Source organism: Podarcis bocagei, assembly GCF_964188305.1.
Source record: "Podarcis bocagei genome assembly, chromosome: 7".
Classification (NCBI taxonomy): Eukaryota; Metazoa; Chordata; class Lepidosauria; order Squamata; family Lacertidae; genus Podarcis; species Podarcis bocagei.
The window spans coordinates 88,613,703-88,634,345 of NC_138132.1; the positions used below are offsets into that span (position 1 = coordinate 88,613,703).

At 47.8% G+C, this 20,643-nt stretch overlaps 1 protein-coding gene across 9 annotated transcripts in view; it reads right to left on the minus strand.

Moving 5' to 3' along the window:
• The window catches only part of AAK1 (AP2 associated kinase 1), a 120,802-nt gene that overhangs the window by 14,984 nt on the left and 85,175 nt on the right, over positions 1-20,643 (minus strand). For 3 of the 9 annotated variants that reach the window (XM_081202933.1, XM_081202934.1, XM_081202932.1), the window contains 4 exons: positions 13,158-13,259; positions 10,212-10,313; positions 9,430-9,540; positions 5,223-5,327 (listed from right to left, as the gene is read on the minus strand). The exons of 2 other annotated variants lie outside the window; for them this stretch is intronic. In XM_081202933.1, coding sequence (XP_081059059.1) covers positions 5,223-5,327; positions 9,430-9,540; positions 10,212-10,313; positions 13,158-13,259 — 420 coding nt within the window. Of the gene's footprint in view, positions 1-760; positions 3,109-5,222; positions 5,328-9,429; positions 9,541-10,211; positions 10,314-13,157; positions 13,260-20,643 lie in introns of those variants that run through there. 4 more of the 9 variants (XM_081202940.1, XM_081202935.1, XM_081202936.1 and 1 more) reach the window with 4 other exon arrangements.

The window sequence follows — 20,643 nt, forward strand, 5'->3', positions numbered from 1 at the left end:
TGTTGCTGTTGTTGTTAGTGTGCGAGACAGAAGTCAGCCCACACAATTTACAAAACAAAAGCATACACACACACACATCAGAAATATTAAATAACTAGCTCAGACAGCAAGAAATTCAACAACAGAGATGCCACTTCTGGTGCTGAATTTCTCCCCAGTGAATTTCCAGCAGACCACTGGGGAAGTCAATGGAGTGCTTTCCAGATGTTGTTGAACTACAGATTCCATCAACCCTGTTCATTCGCCATGGGAGCTTGAGGCCAACAACATCTGGAGGGCATCGGGTGTTGGCCACCCTAGGTCTATCACAACTAAGGTTGTCAACCTAGACCATGGCATTTCCCAGCTGCTGGTCTGCATCAATTGCAGCTGCTTAAGCAACTCATTGGGAAAAAATAGTTCCCCCAGTAAAGACACAGGGACAGAGATTGGGGCTCATGGCATGAGTAGAAGACACACCTTTATCCTCGTCTTTAAGGATATGAGAAATCAAGTCATTCCCCCAGACATTACATTTCAGCAGTCAAAGACATTTTGGTCCTGGAGGCAGAAAATCCAGGTGATGCCTCACATGATCATAATCAAAATATTTGTTCCCTGCCTTTTTTACTGGTATTCCAAAATGGGCTGCAGACTGTCTGATTCTGCCTAACGGCAGCCTTGCAACACACCCACACACCCTATACTTGATCACCCTTTTGAAAAAAGGAACTTCAACCTCCTGCATTATATTGCAACAGGCTAATAATCATTCCCAGAATTTCAGTCTTGCGCTGTTTATTAAAGAATCTGCTACACGTCATTTCAATGACTTTTGGTCAATTCATAAACCTTAGTACAGGATAAATTATTTCCACCATGTTAGATTTGCCAATCCAGATGCATGATTCATTTTTGGAAAAACAAAACAAAACAAAAATTTAAAAGGTCCCAACACTCACAGTTGTTTTGCTCACAGCACTGTCCTCAAGCAACCAGGTACTTCCATTATTCTGTGTCCAGAACTCTTCAACAAGTTCAAGTAGACTTAAAATGTTAAACATTCTTTTTTAAAAGTACTTTAATTCACAGAAATGTTCTTTTTTTGGTTTCTTATACACAGCAGGTGGTTACTTTGTTTAAAAAAATCCATTCTTTTTTCCCATATATTTTTCAGTATCTGACTATACAATAACGTTCTATCTAAAGCTTTGTCCACATAATCCAGACCCGGTCGCCTGTGCTTCGGGATTCAGAAGTCAAAACAACCCCACCCCCCTCCCAAAAAAATATAAAGATCTATCAACAATTTTACTAAGATAATTTCCATAGTTCTGTCATGTAAATCATCAGGAAAGTGCAGCAGAAACACGGAAATGGACACATCACACATAAGCAATACTTTTTATCATGAAGTGTGCATGTAGATCTTAGAAAGATTCAGAGAGAACGGACATGACGATTAAATCCTATTTACAGAATTTGTTAAGCTAATTTCTGAGGGGGAGATTTAGATGGGGTGGGGTGGGGAAGCTGGAAGGGGGAATACTCAGGGACGTCATCAAAGTGTCTTTCCTTCATGTAGGAGAGGCTGATACATCTATAAATTTAGTCATTCATACTTTCACACGTGGGAAAACTGCACTTTTTACCAATACAGCTACATACACATACACAGAGTTAGCATTAAGCTAATAATTATTCCACTATGGAGTCAGGGTAGGTCCTTCCGTTCAGAAGAACATCTTCAGAGTGGCAAGTTAACTTTGGACTTGAAGATCAGAAGCCGATGAAAACAAGTTTACTCTATCCAGTTTGACGAAACTGAGCATATCAAGGTGGAAATAAAAGGTAAAACCCATTCAGGTACACCTAAGCTGGAAAGCACTTACTCTCAACTGGCTGACAAGGTGTGCATGCGAGCTCTACAAAGACTGAAGGATCTAAATAAAGATGACAGTCCTTTGCCTACTGGGAGGGGGGGGAATGGCTCCATAGTACTGTGTTAACACTATACCTAGTTGCAACATAGGGAGACAGCCAAAAGGAAAAAACCAAAAACAACCTCACCCGCAGGAATGTCTGACCTGTACATTAATTTTACAGAATTCCTCTACAGGCCAAGCCCTCCACCAGAGTACACATCCGCTGCTACAAATGCCCTCTTCAACTGAGGATTCATCCAACAGGGGAAAAAAAAAAAAACCTTAGCCATGCTTTTTAGACATTATGATGTTTTACGTTTAACTATTTTGCGATGGATAATTTCCATAGCTTGGGTGTTGTTGCTTTTTAAATCTAATTTTATTAAGCACAGCCCATTCCTAAGCACACTGCAGAATGCTGGTTAGGGAGCAAAAGGTCCACTTTCCAAGCTGGAAATGTATCTACTCAGCAGATCTCAAGCACAGTTTTAGCTGTGGAGGAGGAGAAGGCAGTGCACACAGTCCAGCCCCAAAGCCTTCCTAAGAGAGCCCCTGCCCCCTTGCACATCAGAGAGGGGCAATGGGGACTTATTTTCACGGTCCTTCTCCTTCTTGGTTTTAGATTACGAAAAGAAGTTGACATACCATTTGGTTAGCATTCTCTAGACTAAGGCGGGATGGGGCCCCCCGATGTATTAGTTGTATGCATTTCTAGTAAGGATCATACACAGGTTACACGTAATTCATGTACAGTTATGGTTCCAGTGGAGCTGGTGGGGAGGTGAAATCATAGCAAAGAGGTTAATAAACAGCGGTGCTCCCTTTAGAGATAGGCTAGTAGAGAGAAGTGCACAAGGTAGCAAGTTGCATCAAGGACGTGCTGAGACGGAGGGCAGGGGAGTCCCAAGAGAGGGGCCATGATTTGGGGGTTCAGGGTGTGGGCTCCTTCCATCTGCAGGGTTATTTTTAAACAAAACAACAACAGGAACACAAAATCACCTGACAACTAAAGATTTAGCTCCGTTGGGAAAACAAAAACAAAACAAAACAAAAAAACCACATTGGATTTAAGGTACGTTACAGAAACCGCCTTGGTTACTGAGTGGCTGCTACAGGTCTATGAGCTGATCCACTAGCAGAAGAGACCTGGCTAGGTTGGGAAGACTGGATTCAGAGCTTCCACTGCTGTTTCTAGAATGCCCACCTGAAAGTGTGAGAGATAGCAATTCAGTATTGAGCAAGAGAATTAAAGGGAATTAAAAGTTAGCTTTTCAATAAATAAAATGAAAAAGGCGTTCACAAGCAAACAAAAAGGAAGAGCAAGCTACAAACTAGAGAAAGCAGCAGCAGTCTGGAATCTACACAAGCGTGGCTCTTGGAGTTACAAGTAGATAGATGCAGAAAGTTTTGCAGACACAGTCTTCAATGTGGTTTTTGAAGAGAGATTCCAACAACCAAATGTCTCAGCTGCTCCCTTCTAAAAAGTTAAGTCAGCCAGCAGCGGCTCTGCCTGTGGCATTGCACTCCTGATACAGATGTCAACAGGAGAACTAACTTTATCTTTAAGTGTGGCAGCACCTACACTTCAAAACTCTCTGCCTATAGAAGTCAGGCAGGTGTCTGCTAAAAACGTTTTTGTTTAGACAAGCCTGTCCAGAAAGTCGATGCGAGTTTTAATCTGTACTTGGTCTATTTTTGTTTTTACCTTTTCAAAGTTTTAAATTATTGTTGGTTTTTCTTATTGATAATTTTATTGAGGTCTGTTTGCTTTTACAGTCAAGCAGTGTATAGATTACGTGAAATAAGTAAACAGAATAAATGGAGGGTCAGGGGCTTAGATCTAGAGCTCCTCCCTCTCTAAGCAACCTCATTTAGTCTCCTCTTCCCTAGGATGATTATACAACAGTGTTAAGGAAATATTAGAGCAGGAATCTGTTACCGGGCAGGGCTCCATGACAAAACTTGAGAGGGGGAGTCCTGTGCGCATGGACCATGGGACAAAGGCAATTTCCAGAGTTGTGGAGCACCAAATTCTTATTCAACAGGGAGCATCTATGTCTTCCCATGGAGGTCTTGATGTTACGCATGTCTTATCAAAAGATGCCCCTGCCCCTTTTCAGCTGTGCATGGTCTGTGCGTTTTCTCTGCACAGCCGCTTTGGTAAGGTAAAGGGACCCCTGACCATTAGGTCCAGTCGTGACCGACTCTGGGGTTGCGGCGCTCTTCTCACTTTATTGGGCGTGGGAGCCGGCGTACAGCTTCCGGGTCATGTGGCCAGCATGATTAAGCCCCTTCTGGCAAACCAGAGCAGCGCATGGAAATGCCATTTACCTTCCCGCCCGAGTGGTACCTATTTATCTACTTGCACTTTGACGTGCTTTCGAACTGCTGGGTTGGCAGGAGCAGGGACGGAGCAACGGGAGCTCACCCCATCACGGGGATTCGAACTGCCAACCTTGTGATCGGCAAGTCCTAGGCTCTGTGGTTTAACCCACAGTACCACCCGCATTCCTTTATGACAGAATGTTCAACTGCAGCCCAGCACCCCAATACACTCTCTAGCTTTAAGGTGTGTTGTGTTTTAGAATATAACTCTGTGCTGTTGGGCCTATATGAAACTCCCGGTCAAAAATCAGGATGGCAATGTGTGGGAGAGAGGGGATGTGAATCCAATGGGTCACCTGGCCAAGAGGCCCTACCCTTGATTCCTTCCACCACAAATCATCAAGCTTGTATTATAGCTATTCCCAGCAGTGAACTCTGGGTCAGGATTCAAAGACCCTCAGGATTAGTTCCATGGGCACAAGGTGGGTGGTTGTCTCCTAATCATGTTACATTGCAAGCTGCTTTTTAAACCACGAGGGCGTGGTAGTGGAAGGAGCCGTAGAGTAGTGATGGAAATCAACTGTTAATCTCCTTGGGTTGGTATAGGCCCCTGGTGGGAGCCTAACCAAATCCTGAATACTGGAATTTGGTTCTAAATCACAAGGGTCCTTTGGAGATGATTAGAGGTAGTTCCGCCCACCCGCTTACGATCAGGAGATTTGGGGCAGTAACACTATTATGCCAGATTCCAAAATAATTTTCTTTTTACTCAAGATGTTGGGATGCTCACCTCTCCTCAACGTGTCCTTGTCACAAGAAGTGGGAACTGAAAGGAGCCCAGCGCTGCCAAGACTATGGAAGCTGAAGAAGACTGGGCTCAGGCATGGAGACCCTGCAAGCCTTGAGCCTCAGGTTTAGTTTCAGGCCATACATGCTACCACAAAGAAAGACACTGCCTTAAAATCTCAAGTCACACCCAGTCTGCCTGCTTACCTTGTGAATTTTTGGATATCAACACAGGGATGGGGTCAAACTCGTCTCCTGCCACCTTTTCAGAGCCCTCAGGGACATCGAAGCCAGAGATCAGGTTAGTATCTTCTGCAGCACGATGGGAGGAGGGGTGGAAGTTTTAAAAAGGAGCAAAAAGATAGATCAGAGAAAGCTGGTTAGAAACCACCAAAACAACATTAGCTGCATGTGTTTTGTTGCAAAGAAGGATTAGCGGACCCAACCCGCCATGTCTTCCAGCTGTTTGGGTCGAAAAGCTCCCATCACAGTCCCAAACAGCTGGAGGACACACCAGGCGAGCAAAGGCGAGGTTGGAAGGTGGAGCTTTAAATTGTTATGAGTTAAAAAGGAGAGTGAGGTATAAACATGAAAAATAAACAGAAGCGGCAGCAGTGGCAGCAGCAGAGGCAGTTTTGTGAGAAAGAAAGCAGCCAGGCTGCGTTAGAGAGTTAGCAATGTTCCCAGGGACCTGATCTCACAAGGCACGAGAAAAGGCAGTGAAGAGAGAGACAAGCCCAAGCCCTGGTTCAGATGAGTCAACGCTCTGCTCCACCAAGAGGGTGGGGGCCTCTGGTAGACTTATTATTATAATTTTGTAAATAATTTATATACCACCCTACACCCTGAGGTCTCAGGGTGGTTCACAGAACGCAGACTCATGGTGGGATCACCGTTTGTGAAGGCAAACATAGTCTACCACCCCCTTCGAGATGCCACAGTTGTGGAAAACAGGGCTCCTTCTCCAAGCCACGAGCTCAGTGATATTCCCACATGCTCCCAAGACACTCGCAGTGGAGGGCAAGGGCTTATTTCAGGCTGGCCCAGAGCTGTCAGGTGTGGTTTCAGTTCTGGCACAGATTTTGACAAGAGATCCTTTTGAGTCACTTTTGAAAAGTGGCAAACCCCCAGCAAAAGCAGCTGCCACTTAGTAGTCCTGCAACGGCAGAACTTCCTAGTGGCGTAAGGTGATGCTAGAAGAAACTCAGCATACCAGCTTCAGACAGTTTGTGTGCATGCGCGCGCACACACACACACACACACACACCAAGAGTAAGGCAACTTCTCCAAGGAATCAATCTGCTTTCAGAGTGCTACTGACTGGAAGAAATGCAACATCTGTAACATCCCCCCCCCAACTTGTAAACAAAGATTGTTAATTTCTACCTCCACCAAGAGGATGCCAGAAAATGACCTGGACTTCTTTTAGAGATGGGGAAGCTCCAGATATTCTACAGCTCCAGGCACCCCCAACTATGGACCATGCTAGCTGGGTTGAGTGAGTTGGAATCCAACAACATCTGGAGGACCACAGATAGACCCATTCCCTGCCTTATTTTGCTTATTTTGAAATTAAGCAGATCACCTTTCCCACTCATGTCATACACTTTCGCTTCTTCCCACACCCAGATTCCAACATAGAGAACAACAGAATCCTAACTAACCCTAACTAAGCTCATCTGCTGCCAAGCCAGGTCTGAGGGGCCTGTATTAATTTACAAAGCCCTGAACAACTTAGGTCCAGGGTGCCCTAAGGGCCACTTAAACCCTTCTATCCCATCTTGATCACAGAGATTATCTGCAAGAGCGTTGTTGGTCATCCTGCAAGCTGTCAAGGCTCATCTGACAGCAATTCAAAACAGAACATTGTCCTGTGGAACACCCTGCCACTAGAGATTCAGCAGGTGCCTTCTGAGTCAATCTTTAAACACCTGCGGAAAACTCTTCTATTCTGCCAGGCTAATGTTGGGAATTAACAAGACATCTTTCCACAATGGCTAGTTGATGGTCTCCAATTTTAATTCTTTTGTTATATATAGAGACTATTGTCCAACGCCCTGCAATGCAGGAACCACAACTAAAGATTCCCTGACAAATGGCCATCTAATCCTTGTTTAAAAACCTCCACCACCTTCTGAGGTTAGCTGTTATACTAGCAAACAGCTCCTATCCTCAGAAACCTCATTCTAATGTTTAGAACAAGCTAGAACTGTAAATCACTCTTCGTTACTTACTCCAGTGGAAGCAACACGGATCCGTTCCCGTTGCACTTGCTCACTGCACATCCAGCTACGGATAAAACATAAAACTGGTGCTCTTGCTCATAACGATTTCCTTTGTTGCTCATGCTTCATTATTCCCAGGAAAAGATGCTGATGTACTAGAACTCCAGGCAGATGTAGCCCATACCAAGAGGAGTATTTTATTGCTGCTTGGTGGGCAAAGCTCACCTGGGCCACATGCAGGCAGTGTGGAGTGAGCCAGGAACTAAGAGCTGTGACGGCAAAGAGCCCCACTAGGAGGCAAGAGCAGAGAACAAGCATGGGGTAAAAAAAGCCAGGCCAGAAACACAAGATGCGCTGGAGCTCCAGCAGATCTGCTCACTCAAGGGAATGGGGCATAGCTCAGCCGCAGGGCAGCCGCTTTGAATATAGAAGGTCCCAGGTTCCATCTCCAGCATATGTGCCAACTCTATGGGGCGGAGGACAGCTCAGCTCCCCTCCCCAAAGTATGCAGTGATGGGGCTGACCCCCCCCCCAAAAAAAAAAATTCTTGAGGGGATGGGCCTTGCCAGGCCTCCCTGCAGCGACGGAGGGCCTCACTGGGCCTCGTGGTCTCCTTCCAACACTTGTGACATCACATGGGGGTGTTGCATGTGTGATGTCACGTGCACGCGATGAGCCCCCCCCCATTGTTGCACGGCACTTGGTGCCTCTGATCCTCAGCCTCTCCATATAGGGCTGGGAGCTGCTGCAAGTCAGCACAGGCAATTCTGGACAGGCTAATGGTCTGACTCTGTATAAGGCAGCTTACTATGTTCACTCCCAGCAAGGCTCAGCTTGGAAAGAAGTCCTTATACCCCTTCCTGCCCAACACAGAGCCAATGGCCCGCCTGGGCTGGGGAGGTGGGGCCAGGCCAGATTGGAAAGCTCATTCCCAAAGGCCGGAAGCTACATTGCGAAACACACATGGCAGCGGTCAGCCGTTCCTAAAACACTGCATATGTGCCAAGAGGACAATTAATTTATTTAAGTGCTAGCCATGTGCATCCACGGCACGTATCACCATCATTATTATTTGTTAAATGTATTAGTTGCTTTTGTGTCATGGCGACCCAGAGCAAACCCACACACATGAAGACTGGGGAGGGAGGTGACACATTAAAATATCCCACCCTCTCTAAAAGGTCATAAGTAGTTAAAAGCAAAAGGCCCAGTTAAAAAGGAATCTTTTTGCCTGGCGCCTGAAGATATGCAACGATGGTGCCAGGCGAGCCTCCCCAGGGAGAGCATTCCGCAAGCAGGGAGCCACCAATGAAAAGACCCTGCTCTTTACTGGGGAACACAAGCAAAAGATGCTGAGAAGCAACATCTGACACAACCAAGTGGAGCACAGGCACGCAGCCCTCGATATCAGATTACACCCAAAAGATTCTACTGCCAGAGGTTTACAGCTGCTCGCCTCTGTTGGTGGGCTTCCCCCCACAAGCAGCTTACATTTAGAGAGTGAGGATGGAGAGACCAGAGGAAGAGAAAGAACTCCACAGGCAAGCGCTGAAGGAACGCCAGCAATTTTGAAGCCCATATTTCAGACCAGGCTGGGCAAATTCCCAACTTGGCACCTCAACCTGCCTGAGCTGAAGTTCCCACCATCTCCAGGCAGCACAGCAGAGCTCCTGTCAGCTTGAGAATCATATGGCTAGGCTGTCCCAGGCTGATGGAAGTTGTGACCCAAAACATCTGGAGGGCACCAGGTTGGGAGTGGTTGAAATAGTGTGTTGCTCACTTCCTATGAGCCCAACTTGCAGCTCAAACACTTGGCCACTAAGCTGCATCAACTGTGGAAGAGCTATGACAAAAATGTTCGTGGAAGAAGGAAGTTTTGCACTGTGATCTGAAGAGAAAGGAAGAGGAAGGGCGTGCCAACGTAGGGGTTCACCCCCATCCAGCCCCCAGAAACTCATGTTAAGAGATCACACTGGACCCAGGAAAGAAGAAATGAAGGCATTGTCATTTGGCACACAAAAATAATTTGGAATTAACAGGATCCTGCTAATTGAACCACCATCCTGCCTTGGCACACAGGGACCACCACAGCTTTCAACACAGATGCTTCCACCACTTTCATGTTGCACATTTCTCACATTCCCCAACCTCCTCTCCCATTTGTACACAACACTTAAAAGGAACTTTACCTTTGTGAGCTTGGGTTGAAACGGCTAAAGGAGCAAACTCATCCAGAAGGTCAGCAGCAGGATTAGAAAGCAGGGAGCAGTCAAGCAGGGAGTCCTCCCCAGTGACAGAATCTGATGGTCCCCCGGTTAGCAAGCAAGAAAACAGTACAGAGAAGAGGAGGTTAGCAGTCACACCTGGCAAGCTGTCTGCTTGCAACTCATCCTGAGCTTGAATGCATCAGTTTTTAAAATCCTGGGCTGAAGTGGGGACAAAATTAGTCGTTTTGAAAGGACTCGGCATATACAAGCAGCCTCTGAACAAATAAATTGATTTCAGGTGGTGGTGGTGGTTCTTAAAAATATCATCTTAAAGGGCTTTGGGAGATGCCTTGCTGCTTATTTAACAGCTCTGGATTTTAAGGAGTTGAAATTCAATATGATAGGAGGATTACAGTTACAGCACTCTGGGCTGAACTGTAGATGAGACTGATTCTAATCTGTTAACTCTGTGAGAGTGTGGTGTTGATAATGCCAAGGCTGCAGGTTGCAGAATGTTATGCTGTTTAATACTTTGCCTTATTTAAATGTGTAGCATTTGGAGAGAGGTTGTGCATATATATATATGCACCCCAGGGAAGGTGTATGGATCTTTTTAAAATTTCAAATTAACACTCTAAAGAAAAGTTCAGCTTGCAGACAATGCCCCAGTGCTGAGAATGTAAGACACAGAAGCCCACCCATTTCTTCATCATGGTGTCACCAGCTTGACATCATGGCCCGCCTGAGCTCAAGCCCCCACCAACCTGCTCTGTTTGAAGCCACAGAGTCTGTCTGCGATGATATATGCTGCGACACAGGAGCCTCAAGGCCCGGGATGAGACTCTCAACTGTTAGTTCAGCTTTTCCTTTCCGAAGGCACAAAGGAACAGAGCAGAAGCCAAAGTTAGGTGAGGTTCAGCAGAGGAAGAAAGGAAAAGAAGGCCATAGCCTGAAACACTAAGCCCTGGACATCCTACTGCAGGCAGAGACATTCCAACACCTGGATTGCCCACTACTAAATGTCAGTTTGGTCCGAGGGTGATTTTCAAAGGGATATTCCCATCGGCACAGCTGTGCATTCCTGGGCACCCAGGAAAGCACAGAACAAGAAAGACCCAGCACACTGGTAGACCTGTGCAAGCCCAAACTTCCGAGTGTCAGTGAGGTTCCTTTCCAGACGTACCTCTGACAGCATCAATGCCACAGCCATGGGAGGAGATTCCATGCCCCCTCCAGGATGCAGAATCATGTGGGCAGGGACAACTGCAGGAGTTCTTTCAACCTGACCCTTTGGCCAGACGAAGATGGTGCAAGCTGCAGGTCCCTGGAGATGCCCTGCCCACTGAGCTGTGGTATTTGGATGTATTCTGCACCGCAGAGCTGCTCTCGTTGCTAGGGATGAGCAGATGGAGCCTGTCAGGCTCACGATCCTTATTGCCCCCATGTGCTTTCTAACACATGCAGACAATTCTCAAAAACGGAAGCATGCAGCCCAGACTCCTGTGATTCAGCTTCATTATAAGGCTTGGCTTTAACATGCCATGAAACTTCAGTAGCTGGTTCGATTTCTTCTTCCGGCAAATAGGCAGCTGGAAATAATTTGCTACTTAAAATGCTTAGGAAAGGTCTCTTTAGCTTTCCAAAAGTGTCCAGGATTATGGCATGCATTGAACTGAGAAAAAGATGTGCTTGCAATACTGGTGGCTTAAGTGCACCTTTCAAGATACATTTTGGGAAAAGGAACATCAGGTATATATTTATGGCTATTCCATACATGCAACAGCTTTAAAAATTCTCAGCTTTGTGAAGGGAAGATATGGCACAAGGGAGACCAGAGGATGGACTAGGCCAGCCAGCCAGTCTTGTCTGGGCCCATTCAGGATGCTGTGGGAGCTTAGGCTTGCAAGGGCCAGAGGGTGTTTCGTATCCCGGGCTTTTAAGTCTTTGAGCAAGGGAAAGAATGCGGCAGAGAGAAACTAAAATCTGAGGAGAAAAGCACTGAGGCTCCTCAAGAGCAAGAGAGACCCAGGCACGCCAAACCATTTCTAAGGATGCAAGAAGAAACATAGCAGAAATAGGTGGACGCATCATTTCAGAGCAGGAAAGTGGGGAGGGGGGGGTGAAGTGGATCAGGGATGGGTTAAGTTAGTAGATTGTAGAGAGGAGGGATAAATAGACGGCTCTCTGGATGGAAAGAAGTAGAAAGTGGAGTCTCCCAAGGATCAGTATTGGGACCTGAGCTTTTTAGCTTGCTCATAAACATCTAGAGTTAGGGGTGAGCTGTGAGGTAGCCAAGTTTGCTGACAGTGCTGAATTGCTCAGGCTCTTTAAAATAAGAAGAGATTGCGAAGAGCTGCGAAAGGAACCTTTCCAAACTGAAGAAATGGGCAGCAAAATGGCAAATGCAATTCAATGTAAACAAGTGCAAAGTGATGCACGTCAGGGCAAAAAGAATATTAATTTCACCTATAAGCTCATAGGGACTGAACTGTAGGTGAATGACTGGGAACGAGACCTTGGGGGTCATAGCAGATAGCTCAGTGAAGATGTCGACCCCGTGTAGGGCAGCTGTGAAAAAGGCAAACTCTGTGCTAGGGATCACCAGGGAAGGAACGGAAGATAAAACTGCCAGTATCATAATACAGTACAATTAAATAAATCTATGGCGTAACTGCATTTGGAATACCCGGTACAGTTCTGGTTGCCTCACCTTGGAAAGGATATTGTAGAGTTGGAAAAGGTTCAGAAAAGAGCAACCAAAATGATCAAGGGGATAGATGTTTGGGACTTTTTTGCTTAGGGAAAAGGTGAGTAGGAGACAACAGGCTAGAAGCATATAAAATTATGCATGGTATAGAGAAACAGATTACAATTTGCATTGGCATTCTAGATACTAGCCTAAACTAATATGTTTTTAGCAAGTGCTGATAAGAATACAGTGAAGGCACCTGCCTGATATCCACAGGCAGGGAGATCCAGTGCTGCCACACTAAAATGTCAAATTATTACGAACACTGGACAGGTATTACGTGGCACCTGTAACAATGCCAGTTTTGCCTATCAAAGAGGTCAAGTGGGCATATATGGAGTAAAGTAATCTCATACTTCTGTTTATCTGAGCTCAGCTGACAATTTGCCCCCCCCCCCCAAGGTGGGGAACCTTTGGCTCTCTAGACGCTGCTGAACTACAACTCCCATCATTCTTAGCCATCAACCATGTTTGCTAGCGCCGACTGGAGCTGCAAGTTCAGTAACCTCTGAAGAGCCAAAGATTCCCCACGTCTGCCCAGTGAATGAGCCTTTCCTGCCCTCCTGTATAATTTGAAGTCCATTCACATCAGGATTCTACCATCCCATTTTTGCTGCACATGTAGATCTGGCCTGAGTTTCCCACTGGGGAAGGATAAAAATGAGAGGAAGAAGTGATAGATTACAGAAAGCGGAGAATTAGTGGAACAAGGGAAGGAGATGGTTTGGCGGTGATGCCCAGGGTGAAGGAACTTCACATGTCTGATTCGCAGACTCAGCGATAGGCTAGTGAATTCCAAACACTGAACAACACCCTATGACCCTCTGTCTCCCAAAGTCACTTTTTGTGGGCTCTGGCTGACTTGACCTCTGGGCACATGCTTGCCACGGTTCAAAACATGCAATGCCGGTGGGTCAACATGCAGGACAGAACACGCCAGAGAGGCTTTTCAGGATTTTACCATTCACAGCATCAGGGGTGCTACCGAAGGGATCAGCGAGAGGCAGGATATCAGGGAGGAGGAGTGCAGGCTCAGGAGATTTGAGGCCCTCAATCAGTTTTTCTAGCAGGGGAGGGGGAGAGAGCAGGAAATGAGGAAGGAGAGAAGCAGAAAGAAATAAAGCAAAAACCACAAAAAATTGGTTAAAGCAGAACAGCAATTGTTCAACAAGGTCAACAACGCACCTAACATTTAAAGGATTTCTATCAGGGTTATTTTCACCAATATATGCATTTAATTGCAGATATAGATCCTTTGGTTAAACATGCAACAGCCTGAAAAGTCAGGGCCCTGGATTTTTCCAGCTGGTCCTTTAATAACTGAATCACATAAACAGAAACAAGACCACAGACACTTTTTGTACTTGTAGCCTCCCCAAGGTGCCCCATTTAATTGGCTCATCACAGTGAATGTTCTAGCATCCTTGCACTAAAACATCTTGTTAGCCAGTAGAGAATTAGCCCAGAATTGTTGCTGACTCCTTTTCAAACGCGCGCGCGCACACACACACACACACACCCCAAAGCGCCAAGCTAAACTATACAAATTAATCAACCTGCATTGCCTGTTCCTTTTAGTTTGAGTGTGGTGGGTTTTTTTGGAGACACACTGGATTTTTAAAATGTAGGATTTCAATTAACCTCTTAAGAGTGCTCAGTTTTCTAGGCTCAGTCATACTTGATGATGTCTGGAATATGTTTGGAAGTGGGCATTTAACATAAATGACAGAAGGAGAAAATCAGTAAAGGAATAGAAGGAGGTGTTAGGACTGCAAAAATCTCAAATGGCCACATTTCATCTGAAGCTGCCCCACCATCAGACACAGACACACAGCTTTTCTCTCAGCTTATCAACATGGAGAGAAGAAGCAGTCCCAGTAAAAGTACATAATTGGCATTAGTAACTTTCTCCCGCCCTCCCTGACTCCATGTCTTCAGGAATGGGTACCAGCAGCCACGGCTCAAATGTACTTCTGTGTGTAAGGAGAGCTGCAGAATCCCAAAGGCATTCATGAAACACAGAGCCCTGTAAACTGCATGCTCCTGTTTCTGTGCAAGTGCTGTGGTTAGTTCACAAAAACTTTGCAAAACAACCATGCATGGTATTAGCTACATCATAGAAAGATGAGTCACACACCCTACAAATCGTTCCCCCCCCCTTTTATTGCACGTGGCCAAAAGAAAAGAATTAATCCTAGTTAATACCTAAGGCCAGGGGTGAATTGTCCAGTGGGATTCCAGTCAGACCTCACCTGGAGTACTGTGTCCAGTTCTGGGCACCACAGTTCAAGAAGGACACTGACAAACTGGAACGTGTCCAGAGGAGGGCAACCAAAATGGTCAAAGGCCTGGAAACGATGCCTTATGAGGAACAGCTAAGGGAGCTGGGCATGTTTAGCCTGGAGAAGAGGTGGTTAAGGGGTGATATGATAGCCATGTTCAAATACCGTATTTTTCGCACCATAGGACGCACTTTTTCCCTCCTAAAAAGCAAGGGAAAATGTGTGTGCGTCCTATGGAGCGAATGCAGGCTTTCGCTGAAGCCTGGAGAGTGAGAGGGGTCGGTGCGCACCGACTCCTCTCGCTCTCCAGGCTTCAGGAAGCTATCTGCTAGCAGAGGGAGACCCAGCTCTCCCACCGCTAGCGGAGCGCTGCATTAATCCCGAAGCTTGGGGCGTGCGGAGCTCAGCACGCCCCAAGCTTCTGGGTGCCGGCAAGGTCTCCGCTAGCCCTGGGAGAGCCCCGTGACGTCGCACGGCTCTCCCAGGGCTAGCGGACCACTGCGCTAATCCCGAAGTTTGGGGCGTGCGGAGCTGAGCGCGCCCCAAGCTTCTGGGTGCCGGCAAGGTCTCCGCTAGCCCTGGGAGAGCCCCGCGACGTCGCGCGGCTCTCCCAGGGCTAGCGGACCACTGCGCTAATCCCGAAGTTTGGGGCGTGCGGAGCTGAGCGCGCCCCAAGCTTCTGGGTGCCGGCAAGGTCTCCGCTATCCCTGGGAGAGCCCCGCGACGTCGCGCGGCTCTCCCAGGGCTAGCGGACCACTGCGCTAATCCCGAAGCTTGGGGCGTGCGGAGCTCAGCACGCCCCAAGCTTCTGGGTGCCGGCAAGGTCTCCGCTAGCCCTGGGAGAGCCCCGCGACGTCGCGCGGCTCTCCCAGGGCTAGCGGACCACTGCGCTAATCCCGAAGCTTGGGGCGTGCGGAGCTCAGCACGCCCCAAGCTTCTGGGTGCCGGCAAGGTCTCCGCTAGCCCTGGGAGAGCCCCGCGACGTCGCGCGGCTCTCCCAGGGCTAGCGGACCACTGCGCTAATCCCGAAGCTTGGGGCGTGCGGAGCTCAGCACGCCCCAAGCTTCTGGGTGCCGGCAAGGTCTCCGCTAGCCCTGGGAGAGCCCCGCGACGTCGCGCGGCTCTCCCAGGGCTAGCGGACCACTGCGCTAATCCCGAAGCTTGGGGCGTGCGGAGCTCAGCACGCCCCAAGCTTCTGGGTGCCGGCAAGGTCTCCGCTAGCCCTGGGAGAGCCCCGCGACGTCGCGCGGCTCTCCCAGGGCTAGCGGACCACTGCGCTAATCCCGAAGCTTGGGGCGTGCGGAGCTCAGCGCGCCCTAAGCTTCTGGGTGCTGGCAAGGTCTCCGCTAGCCCTGGGAGAGCCCCGCGACGTCGCGGGGCTCTCCCAGGGCTAGCGGAGACCTTGCCGGCGCCCAGAAGCTTGGGGCACGCTGAGCTCCGCACGCCCCAAGCTTCGGGATTAGCGCAGTGGTCCGCTAGCCGTGTCTAGGCTGCGGATAGCAGCCTGCTTCCCGGAGCGTCGGGCACCCTGAAAGCAGAGCTCCCGGCGCTTTGGGAACACATCCGCAGCATGGGGACCCTTGCAGGAGCTCCCCGCAAGCTTCCCCACGCTGCGGATAGCAGCCTGCCGCCCGGCGGGTGGGGCACCCTGAAGCAGAGCGCCCCTCGCGCCAGGCATACATCCGCAGCGTGGGGAGCCCTGCAGCAGTTCCCCACAAGGCTCCCCAAGCTGCGGATAGCAGCCTGCCGCCCGGCGGGTAGGGCGCCCTGAAGCAGAGCGCCCCGCGCGCTAGGCAGACATCAGCCAGCCCCACAAGCTCGGGGGACAGCAGGGAGGCGCAGCGCCACTATCCCGCTGTTCCTCGACCTGGTTCGGTTTCCCTGACCTGCTTTTGGGGGGGAAATAAAGGGAAAATTTTTTTCCTTTATTTCCCCCCAAAAAAACTAGGCGCGTCCTATGGTCCGGTGCGTCCAATCGTGCGAAAAATACGGTATATAAAAGGATGTCACATAGAGGAGGGAGAAAGGTTGTTTTCTGCTGCTCCAGAGAAGCGGACACGGAGCAATGGATCCAAACTACAAGAAAGAAGATTCCACCTAAACATTAGGAAGAACTTCCTGACAGTAAGAGCTGTTCGGCAGTGGAATTTGCTGCCAAGGAGTGTGGTGGAGTCTCCTTCTTTGGAGGTCTTTAAGCAGAGGCTTGACAACCATATGTCAGGAGTGCTCTGATGGTGTTTCCTGCTTGGCAGGGGGTTGGACTCGATGGCCCTTGTGGTCTCTTCCAACTCTATGATTCTATGATTCTGGGCTGTGTACTTTCTGTGGTCTCACTCCCTGGAACGTATAGGGGAAAGTCCTATAGATGTCCCTTCTCCCTCCAAATCTGGCAGGGATGTTTTCAGCAACCTGCATGTTCTGCTACAGCAGTTTTATGGCAGATGTTTGGTTGTGACCTGGGACCTCATGCCACAGGGGAGCCTTGCCCAACCTGATGCCCTCCAGGTGTACGAAGTACATCTCCCATCAATACCAGCCAGCATGGCAACCACAGGGGACAGGTTTGGTGCAGCATTTCAGAGCTTCTTGTTTAATTTCAGTGCTTTGCACCATCCCCATAATGTGCACAGAAGCTCCCAAAGTTGATTCGGTGCAGTAAAGCCAGAACCTCCCTTAATTTACACTCAAGCAGAAGCAGGTGCAATTATTGTCTCCAAGATCTCTTGAATATCTGCCATTGTCACACAGTGATAAGTGGCTTGACTTCTCTATTTGGTATTCTCACATCCCAGAAGCCAACATGATTTCTTTCTCTCTCTTTTGGCCTTTTGTCCCCCAAAGACAAAATGAATTATGCATTATGCAAATTATATTCCTGGAGGACTGCAATTAGTAGATTTGCATGAAGAGGGCTTTGAATCTCTCAACAGCTGTGTGCAAATTTTTCTCTGGCTGATTTGCTGTGTGCATGCACGTTTAAGTAACCAGGATCTGCATAAAGGGGGGGGGGAGGGAATCTTAAAATGGACATGGGAATAAAAAAAACATACTGATTCCTCTTTCCCAGCCACTGGTGTAATCCAGCACTAGACCTGCAGCAACAAATTCAAAAAGTGCAGAATTCTAGCCGGAAAGGAAGAATTGGGAGCACATTTTAGAATGTGCTAATTCTCCCTTTGAAGTTAAAGCACCTGACCTCATGTGCACTGACAGGTGGCATGTCCCACTCACTTGCCAAAGCGGCCTGTGGGGTGGGAGACTTTTGGATCCAGCCTGCTGACCAGATTCAGCTCCCCACTCCCTGGTGAATACGACAGCAGCCTTAGCATACAACTTATCTGGGAGTGTGAGCTTAATGGGCTGTGCTTCTGAACAAATGCATACAGTGATATCCTATCAGAGCCAGTGTGATGCTGTGGTCAGAGTAGGACCTGGGCCATGAAGCTCATTTATGGGCGGGGCGGGGCTTGGCTGTCAGTCTAACCTATCTCACAGGGTTGTTTATGGAGATTAAATGAGATTAAAGAGGAAGGGCCATGTACTCCACCTTGGGCTCCATGGAGAACACAGTGAGATATAAATGCAATAAATAAATAATAATAAAATGTGATGTAAAAACCGGCTAAACCAGGTGAGGGTAACCAATGGGCCTCAAACCCTTAGGGAATTAGGGACTTCACCTACATGTGAAGACAGGCTCTGGCGGATGAGTGGGTCCAACGGTCAAGGACGTGATTTCTGCATGTGCTGTAGAGGGAAGTGAGAGGCAGATGGGGCTCATCAACCTGGGAATTATGAGAATGAAAACTCTGATCCAAAACCTCTGCTGCCTTCTGGGATTCAGGAGAAGAAAAGACTAAGGAGAAAGCCAGGGTGGAGTCCCTAAGGCAGATGGATGGTGCCTTGTATGCCTCCTTCCAGCAACTCCTATAGCCAAACTGGTGCCAAACCTATTGCTCGGCTTTCCTTTGGACCACACTAGTGAGACCAAGAGGGGAGTCTTATCATCTGGGCAATCCAGGACCTCCATAAACACTGCCCAGGCTTGAGCCCCAGGGAGGTCATCAGTGCTGCTAGCGGAGTTGTTTGACTTCACCCCTGGAGGTGCACTCCATTGTCTCTCAAGACAGATGAATACCAACAACTACAAGATATAAACAACAACAACACGGGGCTCCTGCTGAGAACAGGGGCTTCCTCTTCCACACGGAGAGGAGAAGGAAAGGCAACAGAAGAAAGTTGTTGCAAGCTCCACCCCTCCTTATTCCCATCGGCTTTCGGGGGCTGCTGCTCCCTTTGTCAGCTTTGCAAAGCAGGTGGAAGGTGGAAGTGAGTATTACTTTACCCTTGCGCAAGGTTGCAGTGGGCACGGTTGAGTCAGGTGGAGCTGTTTCAGCAAATGACCTTGGGGATAAAAATATTTGCTTTTGCCACCTGGACTTCTCTTTTTAAACCACCCCATGCTGTCTGCATGTCCTGGCTAAACATCCAAAAATAAACAAGCAGTGCACACGTTACAGCAGGCATCCTTAATTAGGGTGGAAAAAGAAACTCTCCCAAAATGCAATTCAACCATTATTAATTATCACTTTGAACAATCAAGATGCACAAAACAAAAAACCACCCCATAGGCTTTTTGAGCATGTTACTCACTCACTCTTCAGCCATGGAAGGAAAGAAAAGGACAGCTATTTCAATAAAGCACACAGCAGCAGAGTCCTTTTCCTTGGACATCAGCTGGGGAAGAAAAACTATCTAGTAAGAATCCCATCAAACAGCACATTCAGAATAGCAGGCTTAAGAGCAGCTTTTGCCAGCCTAGTGCCCTCCAGATGTTTTGGGACTACGACGCCCATCAGCCCTAGCCAGCACAGCTGTATAGCACTGCTGCTGATGGGAGAATGACCGTGCTGGCTGGAGCTGATGGGAGTTGCAGTCCAAAACATCTGGAGGGCACCAATTTGGCAAAGGCTGGCTAAAGACCATGGGACCTTTCCAAGCAGCTGCTCTAGGTGGCTGCCTTGTTTTTAACCTTTGAGGTGTCAACAAACCAATGGGCACATGTTGTTCTCCAAAACAAGTCAATCCCATCTTAGGAGCTCGTTACAAAGGGCGGCTAAAACTGTAGAAGGAGAAAGGAAAGCACATATTTCATGCCTTTTGTCTGTGAAATCCAAACACAGCTCAAGGAAAAAACTGAATCTGGTATCCAGAAAACACGCAGTGCTTCTTTTGCACTGCATAAATTATTTTGGGTTTTGCTAGTCTTGGAGGAAGAGCAGAGAAGAACCGTATTTTTTGCTCTATAAGACGCACTTTCCCCCTCCTAAAAAGTAAGGGGAAATGTGTGTGTGTCTTATGGAGCGAATGCAGGCTGCGCAGCTATCCCTGAAGCCAGGAGAGCGAAAAATACGGTAGTTATGCTGTGGGACTTTGGAAATCTACCCATGTGGCTACTAAGATTTCAGCAAGCAGGTCCCCCCACTATCCTTTCAAGCATATCTATACAGCTATAAGGACTATTTTAAAAAATTGCTTTGCAGGGCTGGGTGTAGGTGGGGAGATGAAAAGAGATTTTCTAGAAACAAAATTTTGCATGTAACAGCTATTGGCCTGATCATCATTCTCACCACTGGTACCTTGTTTTATTTATGAAATAATAGGCATCAGAGAGAAGGGCTTGCAGTTCTGCTATGCTTTCATTTGACCGCAGCATATGTTGTTAAAACAGCAGCCAGAGAATCCCCTCGAAGGCTGTGAATTTAACCATTGATAGTGAAACTATGCTGGACAGGACATGCCTGCCAGTCACCGCCCTTACCTTGCCTTGTGGCTGGGAGGGCTCATCCTCATGAGAAAAAAAGGGGGGAGGAACTAGTGCCTAGTGCACAGAATTAAAAGCATTACCACACTCTGTAATGACTAATCAAGCAAGACAGCCTGCCATGAGCTTATTTTAAGGAGACTTGGCTCCCATTCCAAGGCAAGAGAAGATGAATGCTTTGAGCCTGAACTTCTCATTTCTCAGTATTGGAACAGATGCTTTGCCGTCACCTCTGTCCTTCTTGCAGCAGTTACGTTTCCATTAGCAGTTGCAGCCCATGAGTAGCAAATAAAGCACTATTTAAAAAATAAAAGCCAGGTAACACCAAAGCACATTAATTC